This window comes from Ostrea edulis, chromosome 4 (genome assembly GCF_947568905.1).
Source record: "Ostrea edulis chromosome 4, xbOstEdul1.1, whole genome shotgun sequence".
Lineage (NCBI taxonomy): Eukaryota > Metazoa > Mollusca > Bivalvia > Ostreida > Ostreidae > Ostrea > Ostrea edulis.
Window position 1 is genome coordinate 38968481 of NC_079167.1, and position 20452 is coordinate 38988932.

The following is a 20452-nucleotide window of genomic DNA, read 5'->3' on the forward strand; positions in this document are numbered from 1 at the left end:
CAGAATTACAACCGGAGAAATCAGAATTACAGAGACATCAGAATTACAATCAGAGAAATCAGAATTACAATCACAGAAATCAGAATTACAATCAGAGAAATCAGAATTACAATCAGAGACATCAGAATTACACAATCAGAGAAATCAGAATTATAATCAGAGAAATCAGAATTATAATCAGAGAAATCAGAATTACAATCACAGAAATCAGAATTACAATCAGAGAAATCAGAATTACAATCAGAGACATCAGAATTACACAATCAGAGAAATCAGAATTATAATCAGAGAAATCAGAATTATAATCAGAGACATCAGAATTACAAATCAGAGAAATCAGAATTACAATCAGAGAAATCATTCAGAATAAGAATCATCATCCTCAGTTGTTTTCTCTGACCTTCATCTGAAACATCGTAAGTTACAAGATGGACACCTTGGGATGGGTCTTCTAAAATCATTCATTAAAAACTATATTTAGCTCTAAAACTTCATAGTTGTTTCGGATTTCAAACATTTCGATTGAGCATCACTGAAGAGACATTATTTGTCGAAATGCGCATCTGGTGCATCAAAATTGGTACCGTATAAGTTTTACATTCTAATGAAATCAGAGGTTTTCTCAGTTTACTCATTTCAATTTTTTCATTCACCGGGTCTATTATAGGTGAGAGTCTTGTTTTTTCATAAACCAAATATAATTTTTTTTACAAGCACAATGGACAGACTATGTTTTAAACTTTCTGATCCTCCTGATTATTGGTTCTAGCCTGAGGGGTCATGTATGAACAAACCTCAAACTACACTACAAGAGGATGCTTGCATATTACTTCGACAATCTGAATTCTTCTCATTTTAAAGACGTAAGACTTTCAAAGATATTCGGAGTCTATAACCAATGTTGAACCCCTCTTCCGTATCTTGTCATGGTATGAATAGATTTTAAACTACAATGCACAAGGATGCTAGAGTATGGATTTGACAATCTGAAACTCTGTGGGTCTTGAGAAGATTTTCAGAGATATTCCCCATACCATATAAGTGGAATTTTTAGCGAGACACAAATTCAAAGATTTTCCAATACAAATTGGGTATTTATATTGAGCAAGAGGTAATACTTAGCGACTTTATAAGATATCTACGACCCATGATAGGGAATAAATTGTTGGCGATATTCAATTTCAGCAATCTCACCACCCTCGCTAATAATGCCAAAATTAAATCCTTGCTAAAATTTCTACTTATACGGTATATAACCAATGCTAAACTTTGATCCCCTGATGTGGCTGGCTCTGACCCCAAAGGCCATGTTATGAACAAAAGTGCATGTATATATCAAGGAGTATTTCATACAAGTTTCACCTTTTCTACTTTCCTGGTCCATGAGAAGATTTTTTAAACACCTCACCCTATTTCCATTATTTATCAATTATTTCACCTTCAAACAGATAGGGCTTGATCCTTCATTTGCACAAATTTGAAATACCTCCATGAAAGGATGCTTTGTGGTAAAGCATAATATATACTAACATGCAAAAGAAATATGCAACCTCCAATACACAATTTCCGAGTTGCCCAATAGTTCTTTGCCTTTGTGGAACTCACGGTGAGACTCAAAACATACTATCATCCACATGTGGTGGGTACAAATGCTTATCGCTGCCTTGATATATTACCTAAAGGCTGATTATCAGACATCATGCAACCACCCAAACTGCAGGGACACACAATATTAGTAAATTTATTAATATATAATAATAAAATAGCTCAAACAAAAATCAATAATCACTATTTTTCTTTGATTAAAGCTGTATGGTCCGAATTACAACATTTTTTTCCCCATCTCGTAAAAACGCTATTAAATTATCGCATGTATGTAGTTATGAGGCTGTCACTCTGCCATTTCAAGTGACAGTCACGTGACCAGTTCAAACTTTCAGATCATCGGTGGTCTTATCTGTGTTAAGCTGTGTATTTTGTTACAACAGTACCGTGCCATAAGTTCAATAGAAATAAAAATATCAAATAACTCTTATTAATTCGTTGTTTTACACTCTTTCAGCCTTAAAACTAGACAGTTGCGTATGAGTTAATACATCATGTTGGGATTCCCCTGACGCACATGGGTCTATTTATAGAAGTCTAACACTGGATAATTTATGCGTTATCTGGAACACCTCGGGCCTTTCATCGAAAACACCGTGTTTTGGGTGAAAGGCCCAAGGTTTTCCGGATGATTTATATATGTACCACACTATATTTACTTTTCTAAATAATATTCTCACTGTTTTCCTTTACATGCAGATGTTTTCAAGCATGTAATTAAGGGAAAGTTAATAACTTTATAAATATTTAATCTGCTTTAAAGTAATTATGTACAAAAATAATACATGAACATCGGGTCATACAGCTTTAAGATATCACCAGTGAAGAGGAAATAAAAAATAATTTCATATACTAATTTAATGGCCTAATTCAATCAAATATCATTCTTGATGTTGTCAGCTCTTTTAACAACCATCATTTTCTATTATTCATATATTCAGATAAAGATATATTTTGTCAGTGACACACACAAACACCCCTCCCCCTGGAATTTTATGGTGCAGAAGTGAATGGTGCGAAGGGTGGTGGTGGGGGGGTCCCTCTTTTAACAACGGTCAACCATCATTTTCTATTATTCATATATACAGATAAAGATATATTTCATCAGTGACACACACACACCCCTCTTCCTGGACTTTTTATGGTGCAGAAGTGAATGGTGCGAATGCAATTTCGAAGTTATGAAGTGAATCCATGTGTTCTCCCCACGATTCAAATAATCAGAGTTTGGAAAAAAAATTCTGAGGCAATATATATGATACACTACTAACCACCCTAGCACTCACACACACACCCCTGAATTTTAGAAGGTGTGAAAAAATATATATATTGAGGTACAATGAGTAGCATGTCACTACTTAAAGGGACATGAACACGATTTGAGCTGAAAATTTTCGAATTTTATTTTTCCATTTTAAAGATTAGAATGCTTAACTAAGATATTTCTAATGGTCAGCATAAATTTGAATGTCAGTTGCCGAGGTACATTGAGATATAGGGCTCACAATTCTATGTTATGTAAACAAAGCTCATGTCATGTTTTTGTTTACATAGGTTAAATATACTCATAAAAGTTTTGTTTAAAGCAGACTTTTTCAATTTACAAGTTAATTCTGAACACAATCAATAGTTTCTAGTGTTTGGCACATCTCATTTTGTTTTAAACATGATATTTTCTATTAAGCAATCTATATGTAAACAAAAACATGGTACGAGCCTTGTTTACATAACATAGAATTGTGAGTGTTGTAACTCACTTGTAACTCAACAATTGGTATTTGGTTGACCATTAGAAATACTTTAGTTAAGCATTGTAAACAATTAATATGGAAAAATAACAGTTGAAAATTTTCACCTCAAATCGTGTCCATGCCCCTTTAACCCTACTCCATGTATTTGGAACTTGAAAGATTTTGAATATCAGTCAAAAGAACATGTTAGGTTTTGTTTGTTTTGATATATTTATTTATTCTTGTCAAGAATTTAAAGTTTTGAATACATCTTCCTCCCCTCCCCCCTGAAAAACGATGCTATGTGCCAGTTCCCCCCTCCTCCGTATTACATGCCACACACTAATAATACTGGTTCTTAAATTCGGTATCAAAACCAGTAAGTAAAATACATGAACAAAGTCATCCAATTGTTAGCTAAACCGGAAGAAAGCATGCCTGAAAAAATTGCCAAATCACACGACTTAGGTAGATTCTAAAACACAAAATATGAACAGTACGGAAGAACTCGAAAATCCCCTATTGGGAGTTTTCAGGGACCCTGAAAGGCTGTTATTATACATAGTCCTTTGTTTGAACCTAGTGATCCTTGGAAGAAGTCAAAAATGTGAAAAGTTTACAGACAACATATGGCATAATGTCAGACAAATTCAATCAGAAAATCTCACTTGAGCCTTTAGTTCAGGTGAGCTAAAAAGGCTGTAAACAGCTAGTCACATCCTTGCAACAAAAGGATACTATGGGAAGGGCCTTGTTTCTGAATTGGTGGACATGGTGATTTTCCTCCAGCGGACTGATATAGTTGATCATATGGTGAGGACAGAGATTTTGCTCTTCTGTGGTCACTTTGTTGGTCACAATGTCCAGGCCCTGATAAATCTGGAATTAATATATTATTCAGCCTTTAAATTATTTTATATGTATCTTTCCCTATATTTACATTTCCCATGTTTTAGTCTTTGATATCTTTACCAATTGAAATGATAGCCATTTCCTTATGAATGTAAAGGATGTGCATATGATTCTTAATAAATGTAGTATGACTATTTCAATGGGAATTCTACAACAAAAATGAAAATAAAATGTAAACAAATAAAAGAAATAATTTTCATTTTTGAAAATACATGAGGGTATTTTGAACAGCAACTTTTCATGCCAGCTGTTCTCTTTAAAGACATCGAGAGGCACAGCCTTCATCGACTTCTCCTCGCAAACATTTAATATGTTTTGATTCTGGAAAACTTGTAAATGCCGGAGTTTGTGACGGTTTTTGCTTCGACCAACCTTTCGACTCAGATATTGTGTTTACATTTACTGGTCTTGGGAGAAACGATGTCACAATAGGGGACCAGTTAAGAATTGGCTGACATAATCAGAGTTGTGATTTAAACCTGGGACAGGGGACATGTTGAAAATGGATTAAAAGCAAGTAAGTGTTGATTCCTAGTGACAGTTTTGAGCATTACTGTTAAATGTTCGAAAACAACTTGTCTATTGCATAAATCCAGGCACATCTGAGTCGAAAGGTCAGTGAGTCGAAGCATAAACCGTCACCGACTCCGGCATTTACACATTTTCCAGAATCAAAACATGAATGCTTGCGAAGAGGAAGTCGATGAAGGCTATGCCTCTTGACTTCTCTAAAGAGAATACACACCGGCATATTTTCATATAGCGCAAATGTGCTTCATGAAGTAGGTTACCATTGGGCTGTAATCTTTCTCAATTCTGATGCAGAAAATATCACCAAGCTTGCTTACATTTTGGGTCTTTTAAATTTTGAGCTGGGAAAGAGACAAATTTAATTCATACAGTAAAACTTCCCTGGGCATCATGCATCAGAAGGTATTTAACATTGAGGCAAATTGGTTCTGGAAAAGGGGGCTCATTTACATTTTCAACAGCATCTTAATTATTTCATTTTATTAGAGTTCAGGCTGACTCTCCCCTCCACATGTCAAAATATAAAAGCGGGGGTAAGAGTTAGAGGAATATCGGCTACCGTATTCTACGCCTTAGAACTGTAATTAGCAGTCTGTAATAATTTGACATGTACATTAGACTTTGATAACTACTAAAACTGTGTATATTTTACTATTAGAGGGCGAAGGCCTCTCACGGCCCGAAGGGCCGTGAGAGCGGAGCTCTCCCTATAGGTAACACGTATATACATGTTTAAAAGGAAAATAATGAAAAATTAAACCATATCTATGGAACTTGAAAAGTTTGGTACCAATGGCGTCGATTCGAATATTAGCGCGTGGACATGTATTCCTCCATTTTGAATCTCGTCTACCCTAGTTCACGTCGTTCTGAGATGTTACATAAAATCCGTAAAAACCTGTAAATCTGATTTTCTTAATCATATAAAATCACTCCACGATTAACGCTATGTTTTTTGTTGTGGTTCAAACACTGTTTGTAAATTTGCTAAATAACGACGCTGAATATGACGTCACAATGTACTGTTTACATCGATTGCGTTATATTTCCCGCGTTCAATATATAGGTGGATCAAATGTCCAAAATTGGGATGCTTTGATACAGCTCTGTCCTCGTGCTAACTTCGGGTTATTTTTGTCCTGTAATGGATATAGATACTAATGCCAAAACTTTTTTGCTTCCCCTCAAACACGGTCACGCCGTAAAACATATTAGCTTAAATTGTGATATAATTAAAGGAATATTTCGCCGGCAACTCTATAAAGATAATGTCGCTAGGCCTAGATGCAAATATACACGTCCGTACATATTATCAGATGGACATTGTCAAGAGATCCTGTAAATCACCTGCATAGAGTCTGTACTTATTATTTCTCCATTGAATTTCCTTCCTATTTCTATGGCTAATTTTGACTTTCCAGTACCAGTTGCTCCAAGAACAAATATTACTGGAACACGCATTGGTGATCTCAAGGAGGCTGCCATTTTGAAGTTTTACATTATTTTTTGATTCGGTTCTGGAGTAAATCCGGATACTTTCCTATCATCTCGTACCAAAATTATTCGTACCTTGATGCAGTTAGTCTGACATCCCAACAACGCACCCCTAAGCTATGGTCACATTGACTGACAGTACTTACCAAAGTTTTGTAATCATTTATCCACCTTACTCTTTACTGTGAGTCAAAATAATCTGGACACTTCCTTTTTTCTTTTGGTTCAATTTAGACAGTTATGTGCAGTACGTTTCTTTGGTCATTAAAATGATACCTGTTCTCAATACAGGAAATGTTAAGATACACTGTACATGTACATTATCTGTATTGTGTGTGTGGCTGTTGCAGTTAAATTAAGAATGATTTTTTTTCAACACACATCATATTCGATTAGGTCAGAAAATTCAACATTTCAAAAGGCCTCTACAAACTACAACTGCTCAATATCCATATTAGCATAAGCAGTTCATGCAGACCAGGTAGGGCAAGTGATTTAGAGTTCAAAACTGCACTTTTCCTCATTTATATTGATAAATCACTTCAATATATTGTTCAAAGTTTTATCCAGCATTTAGAGGTTACTATACCCATTTCATATTCCAGGAAAAATTTTGAGAAGGTGGCAACAAGTTTCTAGATGGGGGTCATCCTCAGATCATAATATATGTATATATTGATTACCAATTCTTATTTTTGAATGACTCAGAAAATATAATTATTTTTCTTAAAATTCTGACATGTGATTTCTACAAATGAAGGGAAGTAGTTACCTATAGAAGGGGATATATTTTAAATTTGTCAGAGGGGAACAGGTGCCCTTTAATGGCAGTAAAAAGAATAAAGATTAATTCCTGTTGCACATCCCAAACCTTTTATTATCAAAGACAATGTCATCAAAGATGCATCTCAAGACGAAAAATCAATTGCAAAAGCTTTATTTTCCTGTCAAAGCATCCTTAACAACTTCAAATTAATATTTGCAAATGTTCTATGTTGACCCAAAATATTGGATTTCAGATGATATACCACCTGTTTGAAGATCAGACTGATTGTCATTCTTGTATCCAGTATAATAAATCATAACATTAAATGAAAACACAATATAAACCAGAATTAAAGGTATTTTGAATTTATTAGGTTGAATGAGGTGAAACTTGTACAAAGCAAGATGGAAGATATGTGCATGTAGCCTAATACAAATAAAGATGTAAGCCAATATTTAATGGTTACAGCACTCAAATCACTGCAAGGAAACATATATGAAAAACTTATGCAAAATATTATATATGGATTCTACAGACAAGAAATGAAAAATTAATGCATGTTAGACCATAGTACATAATTTTGACACGCAATTCATTATTGTAATAGTATGCATCAACTAACATCACAGAATAACCTGCATTGCACTGCAAAACAACACACACATCTTAAACTGAAGCAATTGGCAGTATTTCTATGAAACATATGACAAGAAATACAACCAGGTTTGTCTATTTTCCAATGAATTTGAAAAAGAAACTTCTGTAATGTCATGATTCAGTTTTCACTGAATTAATCAAACTAGAACATTTCATTGTACAACTATATCAAACAAAATCATGTAACAAACTATACAGTTATAAAGGTAATAGTATCAACCAAACAAGACTAATAAACCACAAAACTGCTTCTTGCAGATAGAGAAACATATAATTAAAAGGTAATGTATTTCACAAATAAAATTTTTAAATCTTAACAAACTCCAAGAGCTGGGTTTCTAGCTCCTATGCATACCTGTCCAATATAGTACAAAGACAAGATTGCAACAATATGAAGCAACAAAAATTCATATTAACAAAATCTGCAAAGAAATCCTGTGTAAATCTACATCCTACAGGCAGTATAAACAAAGTATATATGTATAATTTTAGAAAACAGAAGGCTACTAATGTACAAAATAGTCAAGAAATTGATTTGCATCAGTTTGTGGCAGTGATGAATGAAATGCCAACCAGGTAAAAACTCGTGAATGATGTCTTCTTGAACACAATTTGGTTTTAATATGAAGTGAACACAAACTTGCCCTAAAGTTCTAGCATATACATGCAACACATCTAGTTACTGCCACGTTAAAATTCCCTTGCATGAAGTTTTTCTAAAGTCCTTCTGAGCTGTTCATGTTTTTCCTGCAACATTTCTCTTTCACTTTCAAGTTTACGTTCATCAGAACTTAATTTTCTGATATACTCTGATGCTTTTTTGAGAATCTGAACTTTTGGTGCACGTTCCTGCTTTATCAGTTCTGGTACACTATCCCTGAGACTAAAAAAACTGAATTTGAGGTCATTTCTCCTTTTGCGTTCTAACACATTGTGTTGAGTCCTTTTACCTTCAGGGTAATCTTCAGAGTCTGAGGAATTTCGACTTGAAGATGCACTACTACTTCCACTAGCTCGAAGTTTATGACACACTTTCTTCATATCTCTGTCTGTTAATTCTCGTTTACACCTCTTAGATGGTAAAGGTGACATTGATGGGGAATTTGGAAGAGACCGAACACGTTTCAGAGATGACACTGGTAGACTGTATGGATGTTCATCTGTGGGACAATCAACTTTCACTTTCACTGTGACAGTTGTTTTGGCAGCACCCAGTTTGTCATCATTAACCTCCACTCGCTCGGTTTTTACACTCTGTACTGTAAAAACAGTCTTCTTTGCTTGCACAACAGGAACTTGCTGAAGTTGCTTTTTCTCCACAGTCACTACATCAATTTCTTCCTCTACAATAATAATAAAAAATTAAATAAAAAATCTGAAATAATGGCTGTCATGAATTCAAATCTAATTAAAACTATTTATTATTGATTGTTGTATTGGGCACAGAAATGTACATACCAGAGTCAGATGGGGTTTCTGTTCCTAAGCTGTGAAACTTAGTCTCACTATGAATGCTGTTCAAACTATGCATAGGATATGGAAAGACTGCTGCTGGATCTACACAATCAGAGGAGTTGACATCTGAACATACTGCATTCTTGTCTCCAGTGGGGTATCTCCCAGAATCACCAGACCACATACAATCTTGAATCAGATTGGAATTCAAATTCGGCGGAGTCTCTGAATACGTAATAATCTTAGGATTTTCACTTTCTTTCTCAAAAAATTCGTCGAAGATGAGATTGAAATCTTCCATATCCAGTGAATTCACGTCATATTCATCATCCCGCCTGGGTGACAGCGGTGGTGTTGGCAGCAATTCGAATTTTTTCCACATATCCTCATTTGGTAACGAGTGCGACAAGGTCTCCGTTTCATTTTCATAGAAACAAGGTTGGTAAGTTTCGTAGTCCATTTTTCCGTTTTCGTTTTTCTTCCCTACAATTGCAAAGAATAGTATAAACACGTGAACTTCGTGAAACTTATTTCATTCAAGATACGTACAGCATTTAAACTTATTGCCATTGGCTGATGCGATGAATAAATTTGGGTAGCGAAGCCATTTGTCGGCAACACAGAGAAAGTTATTCTAAGCCCCGCCCATTAACAATTTCCAACATAATTCATCCTTATTTTTAATGAAAGATATCAAAAAACGATAGAAATTTAGTACCTCTATCAAAACTGTTCATTTTATGAAAGTGTGACACGAAGTCATGTCTTACCATTCGGTTACTAGCTTAAAATATGTCTCACTATCTCATACATGCCAAACCCACGTGAGTTGCCAACATGGTGACCTACATTCCATGCCGGTATAATCATTAGCTTTTATGTTACTGACAGCATTAAGTACATACATAAATTATATCCTTTTGTGATAATAAAATGTGCAAAGCATTATTTATCACGACAAAACAAAACTTGACACACCATTTCTTCAAATACTGTAGTTTTAATGCGTTACACAATCCCACGCTATTTGACATTTGACAGGGAACATCTTGTTTCACATGAACTGAATGAAAAAGTGCTGAAAATCGGGTCTGAATCGTCTAATAATATATATATATATCTAAACTTAAGACATATCAAACTTACCAATTAACATGTTAAAATTCCAACACAACGAATAAATGTGTAAGCAATGATAACGGTTGAACCCTTGGCAACTGTGATCTTATGCCCAAGAATTGACTCCTTCATAAACCGAGCCGCATCACAGTTATGCATAATGTATATTCATACGCTAATCGTTACTCTAACATCAAGGTCACATTTACGCATTACAATTTCTATGATTTAATTTCTAAAACTTTGATTTTTTTATATCAAAAGCATAAAATATGCGGGAAGTAGTTATTATTGGATGTATAAAATTGTTTGGTTTAAAACACATCTATCAGACAATGGGACTACATTCGTCTGGAGGAAGAATTAGCGTTCTTTATGTTATTCGGCAGAAGACGCGGGAAAAGTAATGAGGGCGGAGTTTAATTCATTTCCTACCATCAGAGTAAATAACTTTACAGCACTAAGGTGCGTGTGTACGAGGGGAAACATAGAACAAAATAATGTGCCGACTATATTTTTTAAAACCTTACTTTCAACCTTTATTTTATATATACTCCTTTTAACACCATAGTACTGGTAGACCTTCCATGTGAGAAGTCCCTGTATCGATCTGTAAGGCGTTACACGAGCTGCACATTTGTTCATATTGTAAAAAATGGTAGTGAACCTTTTTCTGTGTGGAAAGGTTACAAACATTGGCATAATCATGTTATTCGCTCCGCAGTTTATAGCAAATAACTCTTACTAAAGAAAAAATAAATCTTGCACTTTATCGCGGAGCGAATAACATGATTATGCCCAAACATTACCTTTGAAGAAGAAAAAAGTCCCATACTGTACTTATAATTAACCCTCAGTATCATTCAAATTATTAGGCCTAGTAGACCTCCAAAATGACCGGTACAATGAACTAAAACTTTGCAATATATTGATAGCATAAACTAATGAAATGTCTTAGTTTAACATAGTCAAATTAGACCAATAACATTTTCCTACATGAGTAAATATCCCATCAAACTTATACAATTCCTGCATTATGAAAACAGGTTACGATTCTAAATGGTAACCTTGACCAGTTGAACGAGGATTAAGAACATAATTTGATCTTGGTTTAAGAACGACACATTTTATTTTCATTTAGTGCTCAGCATGTTTGCATATCTTATTTTCATTGTATTCATATTTGTATGGTTTGTACATCATTTCTATACACATGCAAGGTTTTGAGGAAGGTTTAATGCACTGCACTAAATAATTTAAGGTATTCCATGTATAATGAAAGAATAATGAACAGTTTTGAAGGATTTAGATCAACATAAAAGTTTATTGTTAAATAATGATGAAAGTGAAGCAGATGAAATTCACATGACTGGTAAATAATTAGAAGCTGACCTTTTTGCACTTAAGACTTATTGGAAGAGTTGGCTGCCCTTTGTAAAATTGTAAGAAAAATCTAATGTGTGTGGTCAATGATTAATTTTATTTCATATTTTCATTAAAAAAAAAAGTGTATGTAACTTTCTACCAAGATATTAGTATGAAAATATAATTTGTTTTTAAAATATTGTAATAAAACATGCTTTTCCCATATACTTCAATGTTGAATTCTAGGTGAAATAAATCAAGCAGTAAACAAAATTTTGAAAATTCCTATGGTGAATCATTTTTATTTGATGAACCCTTCAAAATGATACCATGATTACAAATATTCCACCATCCATTTATTAGATATGAAATATGGTCATTATACATTGAATACCTTAAAGCATTATTACACAATCTGTTTCAAAGCAACCTTTGTACAAAGCATGTACTAATGTCATGACCTGGACAAAACATTTTTGGGTGACCTTGACTTTGGATTGATGGCACACAAAATAGTAGGATGGAGAGACATGGCCAATACCTTATCCAACATGGTTGCCGAAGTTTATATAACATTGGAGCCATACTGTACATGTATGCACATTATATGTTCTTCTGTCTTAAACATTTCACCCTTTATACAATTCAAAGATTTGATGTGGATAGGTTGATAAAGGCGTATATTCAAGAGCTATTCCGTTGCCGATTCAAAGCAGTCAATCTAAATTTGGAATGACAAGTGGCCTTCTCCATACATTCTGTGTGGGGGGAGCAGGGGGTACTTTCACAGCATTCCATAATTATTTTCTATCTTTACTTTTGTCATCACCCCTCTCCTTTCTTCGTATTTTTTCTTGGTCCATTCCTTTGTATCCTATTCTATAAAACATTGTTATTATATGATGAACTGGCTATGTTTAGTGTATTGCATTTGAATTTGTATACAATTATTGACTTTACACAAAAACACAACCTGTGCAATCACGGATAATGTTATTCAGTCATATCGCATATCATAACAAAAGAATCAAATGACACAAAGGAATATGTATAAAATACATTTATGAAGTCTCTAGACACGGGCAATACGCGTGCCACAAAACAACAACGCTGGCACAATGCCAAACAATTTTCTTTAAAGAACAACTTCACCTGTCGTTAGTATACATAATTACATTATACTTATCACAAAAATCAATGCAACACCACATGAAAGGTGAAATATACCCCAAAAAAGGTTAAAGCCAAATGTGATGCATCATGCCAAGCGTCTCGGAGGTAAAGCATCTGACATATCCCTGGTTTTTCATTGGTAAAGACGTACAGGTGTATGCATGGAAAATCCTTTGTTAGAATGTGTATTCGGGATATGGACAATATAAGTTGACAATTCTTTTGTTATGAGGTGAATCAGCCTAGCCATTTCATTTCTACAGGTTTGTAACAGTTCAGGTTTTTCCTCCTTACTATGTCCCCAGGCACCCTGAAGTCTTTCGCTCTCCTCGTGTGCTCAAAAGTCTTTCCTAAATATCTTGCCCAACAAGACCTAAAAATCCTGAAATAAGTACTAAATATTCACAGTGAGAACAAACAAAAAACAAATTCAGGAATAATTTGAATTTATTTCAATGATATAGATAATGTTAGAAATCAAAATAACCTCAAAAGATAAATTCATACATAACAATTCTTGTAAACAACAATCTGGACATCAAAACATACAAAAAATTCATCCATTCCCATCTACACTACTAGCCAATACAAAAGAACAACCTTCAAGTGCTGTCAAATGAATTTTGAAAGTGTTTACATTTGACAAAAACATTGATCAATGGTTCCTATCTAGGGGGGGTCATTCACCCAGACGAGTACTCCCCCCAAAATTTCAGCCAGGGTCTGTGACCCGTAGTTCTTTCATTTCCATGAACTGTGCAACATATTTCATAATGTCACCAAGATTATTCGGTATCTACCTTGATTCATATATAAGTCCCATTAAATAACCCCCAAAAGGACATCAAAGACTTGCCTTGAATATTGAGCGATTACATTTGTTTATGATTTAATCCTAAATTTCAATTTTTTTTTCTTCAACAGCTTTCATTCATCTTTAATATAAAATATTTCCTTTTTTAGAGGCACTATGCACATTTTTGCAATAAATGACAGTAAAACACAATTATAAATCAAACAAAACTACCCGAACAAATCTGAGGTGAAGTGAATCATCTTAAAGTGGAACAAGTCATCTTAAACTATCAAATAATCTTAATGTGAAAAAGTGCTTCAATAAATATTAAATTGAAATTAATAGTATTTGGTGTCTAACAGAGTATAAATGGTTTGATTTATAATGAAAGAGTTGGGGGATTACAATGACAAGTGATGGCTGTTGGTACTCCTCTTCTCTTTATCAGCATTTAATCCTTACCCCAATTTGCCCTTACTACAAAGGGCACAGGAAATAAAGAAATACCTAAGAAAACACATTTAATTCAAGGAATTTTTGTCAAAAACTATGTTAATTAAGGAATGTTAGTGCATTGGCTCAAATATAAAAAATAATGCTCCAAATCAGTGTGAGGGTTTGGCAATCCTTGTATATTCCCACAACTCTTAGTCTCAAATGAAAACCAGATTTCCTATCTGTGTATAGTGGCACCCCAATATCAGGGGAAAACTTGCAATTTCCATTCATAAATCCAACAAGAGACACTGATAATGAAATTCCCAGGGGTCTGTAGAAATTGCTCTCTGATGCTGGATCCTTTCTGTGTGTTCATCTGTTCTTTCTTTTAATACCTGGAACATGAAGGTGTAGTCTTCAGTAAGCATATACTTCAATATCCAGCATTACAAAAATAATAGAATAGTCATTCTACTCAGAAGATAATGTGACAATAATCAAGGGAAAGTTGAGGGGATTGCTGTTCCATCTAAAATCCATCTTAGCATGTTGCATTTAATGTTATTTTTAGTCCTAACCAAACCTTCTTTAAAGGGCCAATAGATTCATATAATATGATATATTCTATGCCTGCAGATCCAGCTATATAACATATCTATTCATATAAAAAAAATGAGCAGGTAATTAATTAAAATGGAAGTATTAAATCAATGTCTATTTCCTTCACCATGTGTGAACTGTGCTTGAAAAACATTCTGAGAAGAATATCCAAGACCCTCTAGTGTTCTACATGATAATGGATTGTTTATCTTATGAAAGGAAATGTAGAGTCATTAGCTGATTGCCAATTAAAACCAACTGGTTGACCAAGAGTCAGCACAGCCAAGAGGGGAAAGACCCTTTGTTGTGGAGCTCAAATCAGACAGAACCCATCACCTTTGTACCATTTGTTGGGTACACCAGATTCAGAGCAAACATTCCACCAGATAGAGGTAACAGAAATAATTCATTGTGGCATTACAATCCAACAACAGGGGGCATTTAACATGTAAATGACAAGAGAAATCTAATTTAAGACTGATGAAATGTACACATGTTGTGAGGTATAATCATGTTTGGAATCCACAAAAGCACCCACTACATCATGGATTGATACCACCACCACTGTGGAGGGCCATGTTCACTCCACTGGCAACGCATCATAAAAGAAATAGGTGACTCATAAAATACAAAAAAGATGCATAGGAATCTACCTGTAAATTTGACCATCTCCTGCTACAGCAATCATTGAGAAGGTTATTAACTCACAAAAGCAAATTTGCATTTATTATGTGATAGGGTTTTCAAAGTACAAGGAATGTATGAATAATTAGCATTTGTAGCATTAATTTAACATCTGGAACAGTTTTATTTACCAGAGCAATCTTAATTATTTCAAGAGTCAAAGGCCCCTTATCAGAATCACTCAAAATTGCAGAGGGTTAAATTTAAGTGCAGGTATATTGTTCACAAAATACAATATCCTACATACTGAGGTATAAAATCAAATGTCATTAAGCACTAAATGAATATTTCTTTTTAATATCTATTGTGCTATATCAATATATATAATCTTGTAACTTTAGATATCCTAAATATTCTGTGCTTCTGAGTCAACAAGAAACAACAGGCACTCTATAGCCAGGCTGTGAGCTTTCTTGAAAGCAATTGGTTAAATTTTTGCAATTTGGTTAAAGCTGATGTTATCATATAAGATGGTCACTGAGACATTTTGAATACTTTCAATAGAAATATTCAGTTTATGTCCCCATTTATTTTTTGTAGATATATACACAAAGAAGTATGGTCAGTTTCTTACAAATGATTTGAGAATCTATAAACTCCTGTGAAAGATAATCATCGCATTGAGAAGGTATAATTTCTGACTAAACACCGAAGCTGACCTCATTGTACTTTATAGGCGAAACCGACACCCCCCCCCCCCCCCCCCTCTTAGTTTCGTGGCCTTTTATGTGGACAGTGACAAACACCAGTTTATCCCAATGAATTGATTATCGTAATCCCCCGTCTCAATTTGGGTTACCAAGATGAATGCTTAATAACATGTGAAACCATCACTTTCACCTGACCCACTGAACCACAGATACCTGTAATTCAAAATCACGGCCTGACTTGGAGATGGGGTGTGGAATGTTAATTTAATATTCAATCTATCCTTAAAATCAGATTAAATTTCACCTAGAAGTCACAAAACCAAGCTATTGAGAATCAGAGTCAAATATCAGGAGCTAGTTTATACAAGTCCATTACTTGATAAATGAGCATTTTTTATAAATCATGGCAATCAATGTATAACATGTCAATCAGGCCTGAAGAATGCATACATGCATTTAGTTTAGAGGCAATATATTACAATGATATTACATAACAATCTTAATATCAACAGTGATTTTCCCCAACTGAGCTGTCATGCTTTGTATGGATGATATAACATGTCAGACCATACACTGCCAAATATTAATACCCAGTCTTGCTTTCAATCCAAATACATAATTATATAAGAAGCCCTGGCTTGGTAGAATAACTTAAACCTAATCATGATCTGACCTATAAAAAATGTATATAATCACTACCACAAACAGCTTTCTATTAAATGCTATAGGAAAGGGTTATACCTTGACTTGTGGGTCCTTTATAGATTAATAGAATCCTTCATTAGTACGAGTCCACCGAAGGGACAAGATTCGCAGTCTAGGACGAGGCTTTGCCGAGTCCTAGACAGCGAATCTAGTTCCAAAGGTGGAATTTCCCTATCCCGAACGAGTAAATAATGAAGGATTATTTTTCTCACATTTTATCTACAGTTTAGTGCATAAATTTAGGAGCTTTAATAGAATTCTAAATTATCAAAATCCTCATTTGAACTTTGATGCAAAAACTAATTAGATAGGCAGAAAGAGCATACCCAAAAATGGTTTACTATGAGAGTGTAAACTAAAAAACCCAAGGTTGTCCACCAGAAAGCTATAATACATTAAAATTTAGAGAAAACAATGCAAAATATTTTTACTTCACCGTGTAACGTAAATCAAAGAAAATATATGACGTTACAATCAAATGACGTCTCAGCAGTGCGAGACAGAAAAATCTCAAGTCGATCTCATCACACTGGTGATAACGTGAGAAACAACAATCAGACATTACTTTTAGGTATCTGTAATAACACACCCTTTGAATTTTCATATAAAGTCATCTGTACTATTCTCATCATAGAGTATATGGCTTAATTGTTTTGACAATTCAAAATTCATAAAACACCTTACTATTACATCTATAACAACTGCCTTGTTTTTATAAACCAGAAAAAATGTTTGACGAGAAAATAAAACCTTATAAATTACTTTTACAATATTGCATTAAACAAATCATTAAGATAGCAAATAACTTTATAGGGTGATTTTTATTTTTTTTTTGAATTACTATATAAAGATAAAAAAAAAAAAATTACATGTAGCATATTTTCATCTTTTGTATGTGAGAATACTATCAATTTAATTAAATGTTAAAGTGTTTCCTTATATTTTTCAATTTGACAAAAATGAATGTCCCATTTGTAAAGACATTTCATAAATATTTCGGTTATGCAGTACCAAGATCTAGAATCAATTTGAACCAGGGGCCTCATGCAGCTACTATCCTACCAAGCTTAAAAGTGGTCATTGTGTGATCCCTATCAGACTGCTGAGCCCATGCATGCAAAAAATGAAACTTTTCCTATATTGTATGTGATGCTTAACTCCTCCTATATTGCATATCATGCTTAACTCCTCCTATAATTAGAACTTATTACCAAATTATCCATGTTTGTTCAGAATGATTCTCTGTTTATTTGCTTTAAATCCTCTACGTCATGCAAAGACTTATGAAATGATTTTATTTTTTTAAATTGGACTCCTCCATTTTGACACACACAAACTTTGTGCTAATTAAATTTCAAAGTTCTTTAATTAAATGATAGTTGAAGCTTCATGCTTGCTATGATGGTCAGACTTTCTACTATTATTCTTGAATATAGAATACCCTTAGCTACATATACAATCCATATCATATGTCATATCAGCTTTAATGAAGTCCCTAAGTGTCTGTAAAGCCTTTGTTTCTAGATGCTTTTGAAACAATGTACATATTAACAATGAAACTTCACATGGCAGGCAAGACTTCCGGAACTGAGAAACATTCCCATTTGTTTTAGGGGTCAAAAGTCAAGGTCACTTATATGACAAAAATTGGTTACTGTGTGATATCACAAATACCATATGAAACTACACAAAGAGTTTCCATGACTGACTTAAGGATAATCCCTATAGCTAGCTGAGGGTTGGGTTTTTTTGTGGTGGTGGTTGGGGTTTTTGTTAAAAGCTTTTGTTCAAATCTTGATTAGTCCCATTCAAGAATATTTCACTAATACGGAGAAATCACCACAGTGATAGTGCCACAAACTTTGCTATTAGTTACAGAAAACCAGTCATTGATTTATGGAATTCTCACAGATTCCCATCACTACTTAATCCTTATCAAACAATTATCTCTTTTGTTAAGTCTTTAAAATCACCTGGACCACTAAGCTTTCTACTGTTGTTTAGCATTTCACTGTTGATCGAAGGTGACAACTTATTGACCACTTCTCCTTTTGGAGATGTATGGATATATTCAACAGCCTTAATATGGACATTTGTTTTGAAAGCGAGGTGAAAAGCCATACAAGAATTTGGCTTTTATAATGGGATATCTATACAGCAGGGGGAAAACTCTCAACAAAACGACACGGCGGTAGAGTGAACATGGTGGTGAATCAAGAGGTCATAATTCAAGAATAAATCATGTCTTGTTTTAATTATTATGAATTGTATCTGGGGCATCATGGAAAAGAAATTCATGGAAAATGCTGAAATTATAAATTTTCTAAAGGACTTATCCCAAGACCACCTAGCAGCTTTGACTGCCTGCAGTCCTCCGATTGGTAAATTTAAGGAAGGACTAACACGTAGGGCACTATTGAGATTTGTTTCACATAAAAAAAAATTGACATTCATGTGTCAATTTTTGCGAACGTAAAATCGTAAGTGCTTTCCTTTGAAGGAAATATGCCTTTTACATGTAATTTATTAAATGAATAAATGTCTTGTGTTTTGTTTTATGGGGGTATTAAACAATGCAAGCATTGGATATACCATAATCAGCAATGGGCATTTCTCTTTTCTTAAAATATTCATACTTCGTAATTTAACTTGTTTATATTAATAAAGAAACAGTTTAACATCACTAACAAAATATTTATCAATTGTAAAATTTTGTGTGAATATCAATAACGTGCCTATGAGAAAGAATCGACAGTGATTTAAAAATAGTTCACTAGTCCTGTGGATTATTGCCATCAAAACATTAGTATAAAACACTGTCCACAATATTTCTACTTTAATCATTGGATAGATGACCCATAAGATGTCAAAGCTCTTCTGAATCAGAAAATAGGTAACATACACCTCTAACATTGTGTTTGTTTAAAATTCTTTAAAAGTATAAAGTATTCTGAATATTGAATGATAAACTAAAACACACTTAAGTATATTAAAAAATAGAAAGTACAACACTTTAATTCCTTCTGAGCTATATTTAAGTGCACAGGAACTTATTTGGATTGTACAAATCAAAGACATCCATTAGAGAAATATATAGACTGATGATATAATGTGATTTTTTAACCTTAATTTTCAAATGTTAATGAACAAAACTTTTTTTTCCAATCAAACTATTTGACAGTGTGGGAGAAAAATGTTGCATCTGGTCATGGTACTGAGGCAACAGCTGTGTGTGAATTACTCCATGACATCTGCTACAAAACAAGGTTGTGAGCAATGTCTGCTACACGGAAAAGGAGTGGAGACATAGCAGCGTAGTAGTGGGACCGTAGTACATGTACACTGGTGAAATGATCAATGCCACACTACAAGCTGCTGCTGCCCAGAATCCAAAGCTACAGGGGTGTAGAGTCAGGTCACTCCATTGTATGAATGTCAGAACATGCAACACACCACTGCTCCAATTAAGCCAAATTCTGGAATACTGACAGGATACATACCCTGTGTAAACCAAATGAACAACAAACCCTGTTAATATAATCAAGCACCAGCTAGAGGTCCAGAGATGTGTTTTTTAAGGAGGGAATTGCTCAGGGTCCGACCGTGTGATTATAATACAATGGGCTCTTGATTGATTGGAAACATGGTGTAATCGAACAAGTCAAAAATAAATTCAAAATCACAGCCAAATCTTTGTAAGACTTCCTATGTCATGAAGCTTATTCTATAATCTGATTATAGAATAGAATAGTATTTGTTACCAAATCAGGGT

The 20452-nt window shown here is 34.1% G+C and overlaps 2 protein-coding genes and 1 long non-coding RNA gene across 6 annotated transcripts in view; 1 reads left to right on the top strand and 2 right to left on the bottom strand.

The window, feature by feature from the left end:
- The window catches only part of LOC125669549 (tRNA dimethylallyltransferase-like), a 31501-nt gene extending 25212 nt beyond the window's left edge, over positions 1–6289 (bottom strand). The window contains exons 1-2 of one of the 2 annotated variants that reach the window (XM_048904134.2): positions 6126–6289; positions 4074–4214 (exon numbers count right to left, since the gene is read on the bottom strand). In XM_048904134.2, the coding sequence (XP_048760091.2) occupies positions 4074–4214; positions 6126–6263 (279 nt within the window). In that variant the 5' untranslated portion in view covers positions 6264–6289. The remainder of the gene's footprint in view (positions 1–4073; positions 4215–6125) is intronic. The other variant, XM_048904135.2, reaches the window with a different exon arrangement.
- A 1098-nt stretch (positions 6290–7387) lies between these two features.
- LOC125669553 (transcriptional regulator Myc-A-like) overlaps positions 7388–20452 on the bottom strand; it is a 69166-nt gene continuing 56101 nt past the window's right edge. The window contains exons 6-9 of one of the 3 annotated variants that reach the window (XM_056162590.1): positions 12862–14436; positions 12452–12508; positions 9154–9633; positions 7388–9038 (exon numbers count right to left, since the gene is read on the bottom strand). In XM_056162590.1, coding sequence (XP_056018565.1) covers positions 8386–9038; positions 9154–9633; positions 12452–12497 — 1179 coding nt within the window. In that variant the 5' untranslated portion in view covers positions 12498–12508; positions 12862–14436 and the 3' untranslated portion in view covers positions 7388–8385. Of the gene's footprint in view, positions 9039–9153; positions 9634–10296; positions 10457–12451; positions 12514–12861; positions 14437–20452 lie in introns of those variants that run through there. The other 2 variants (XM_056162589.1, XM_048904141.2) reach the window with 2 other exon arrangements.
- Positions 12936–19964, top strand: LOC130054114 (uncharacterized). Its single transcript, XR_008802391.1, has 3 exons — positions 12936–13070; positions 14861–15033; positions 19862–19964. It is a non-coding gene; the product is annotated as an uncharacterized LOC130054114 (long non-coding RNA).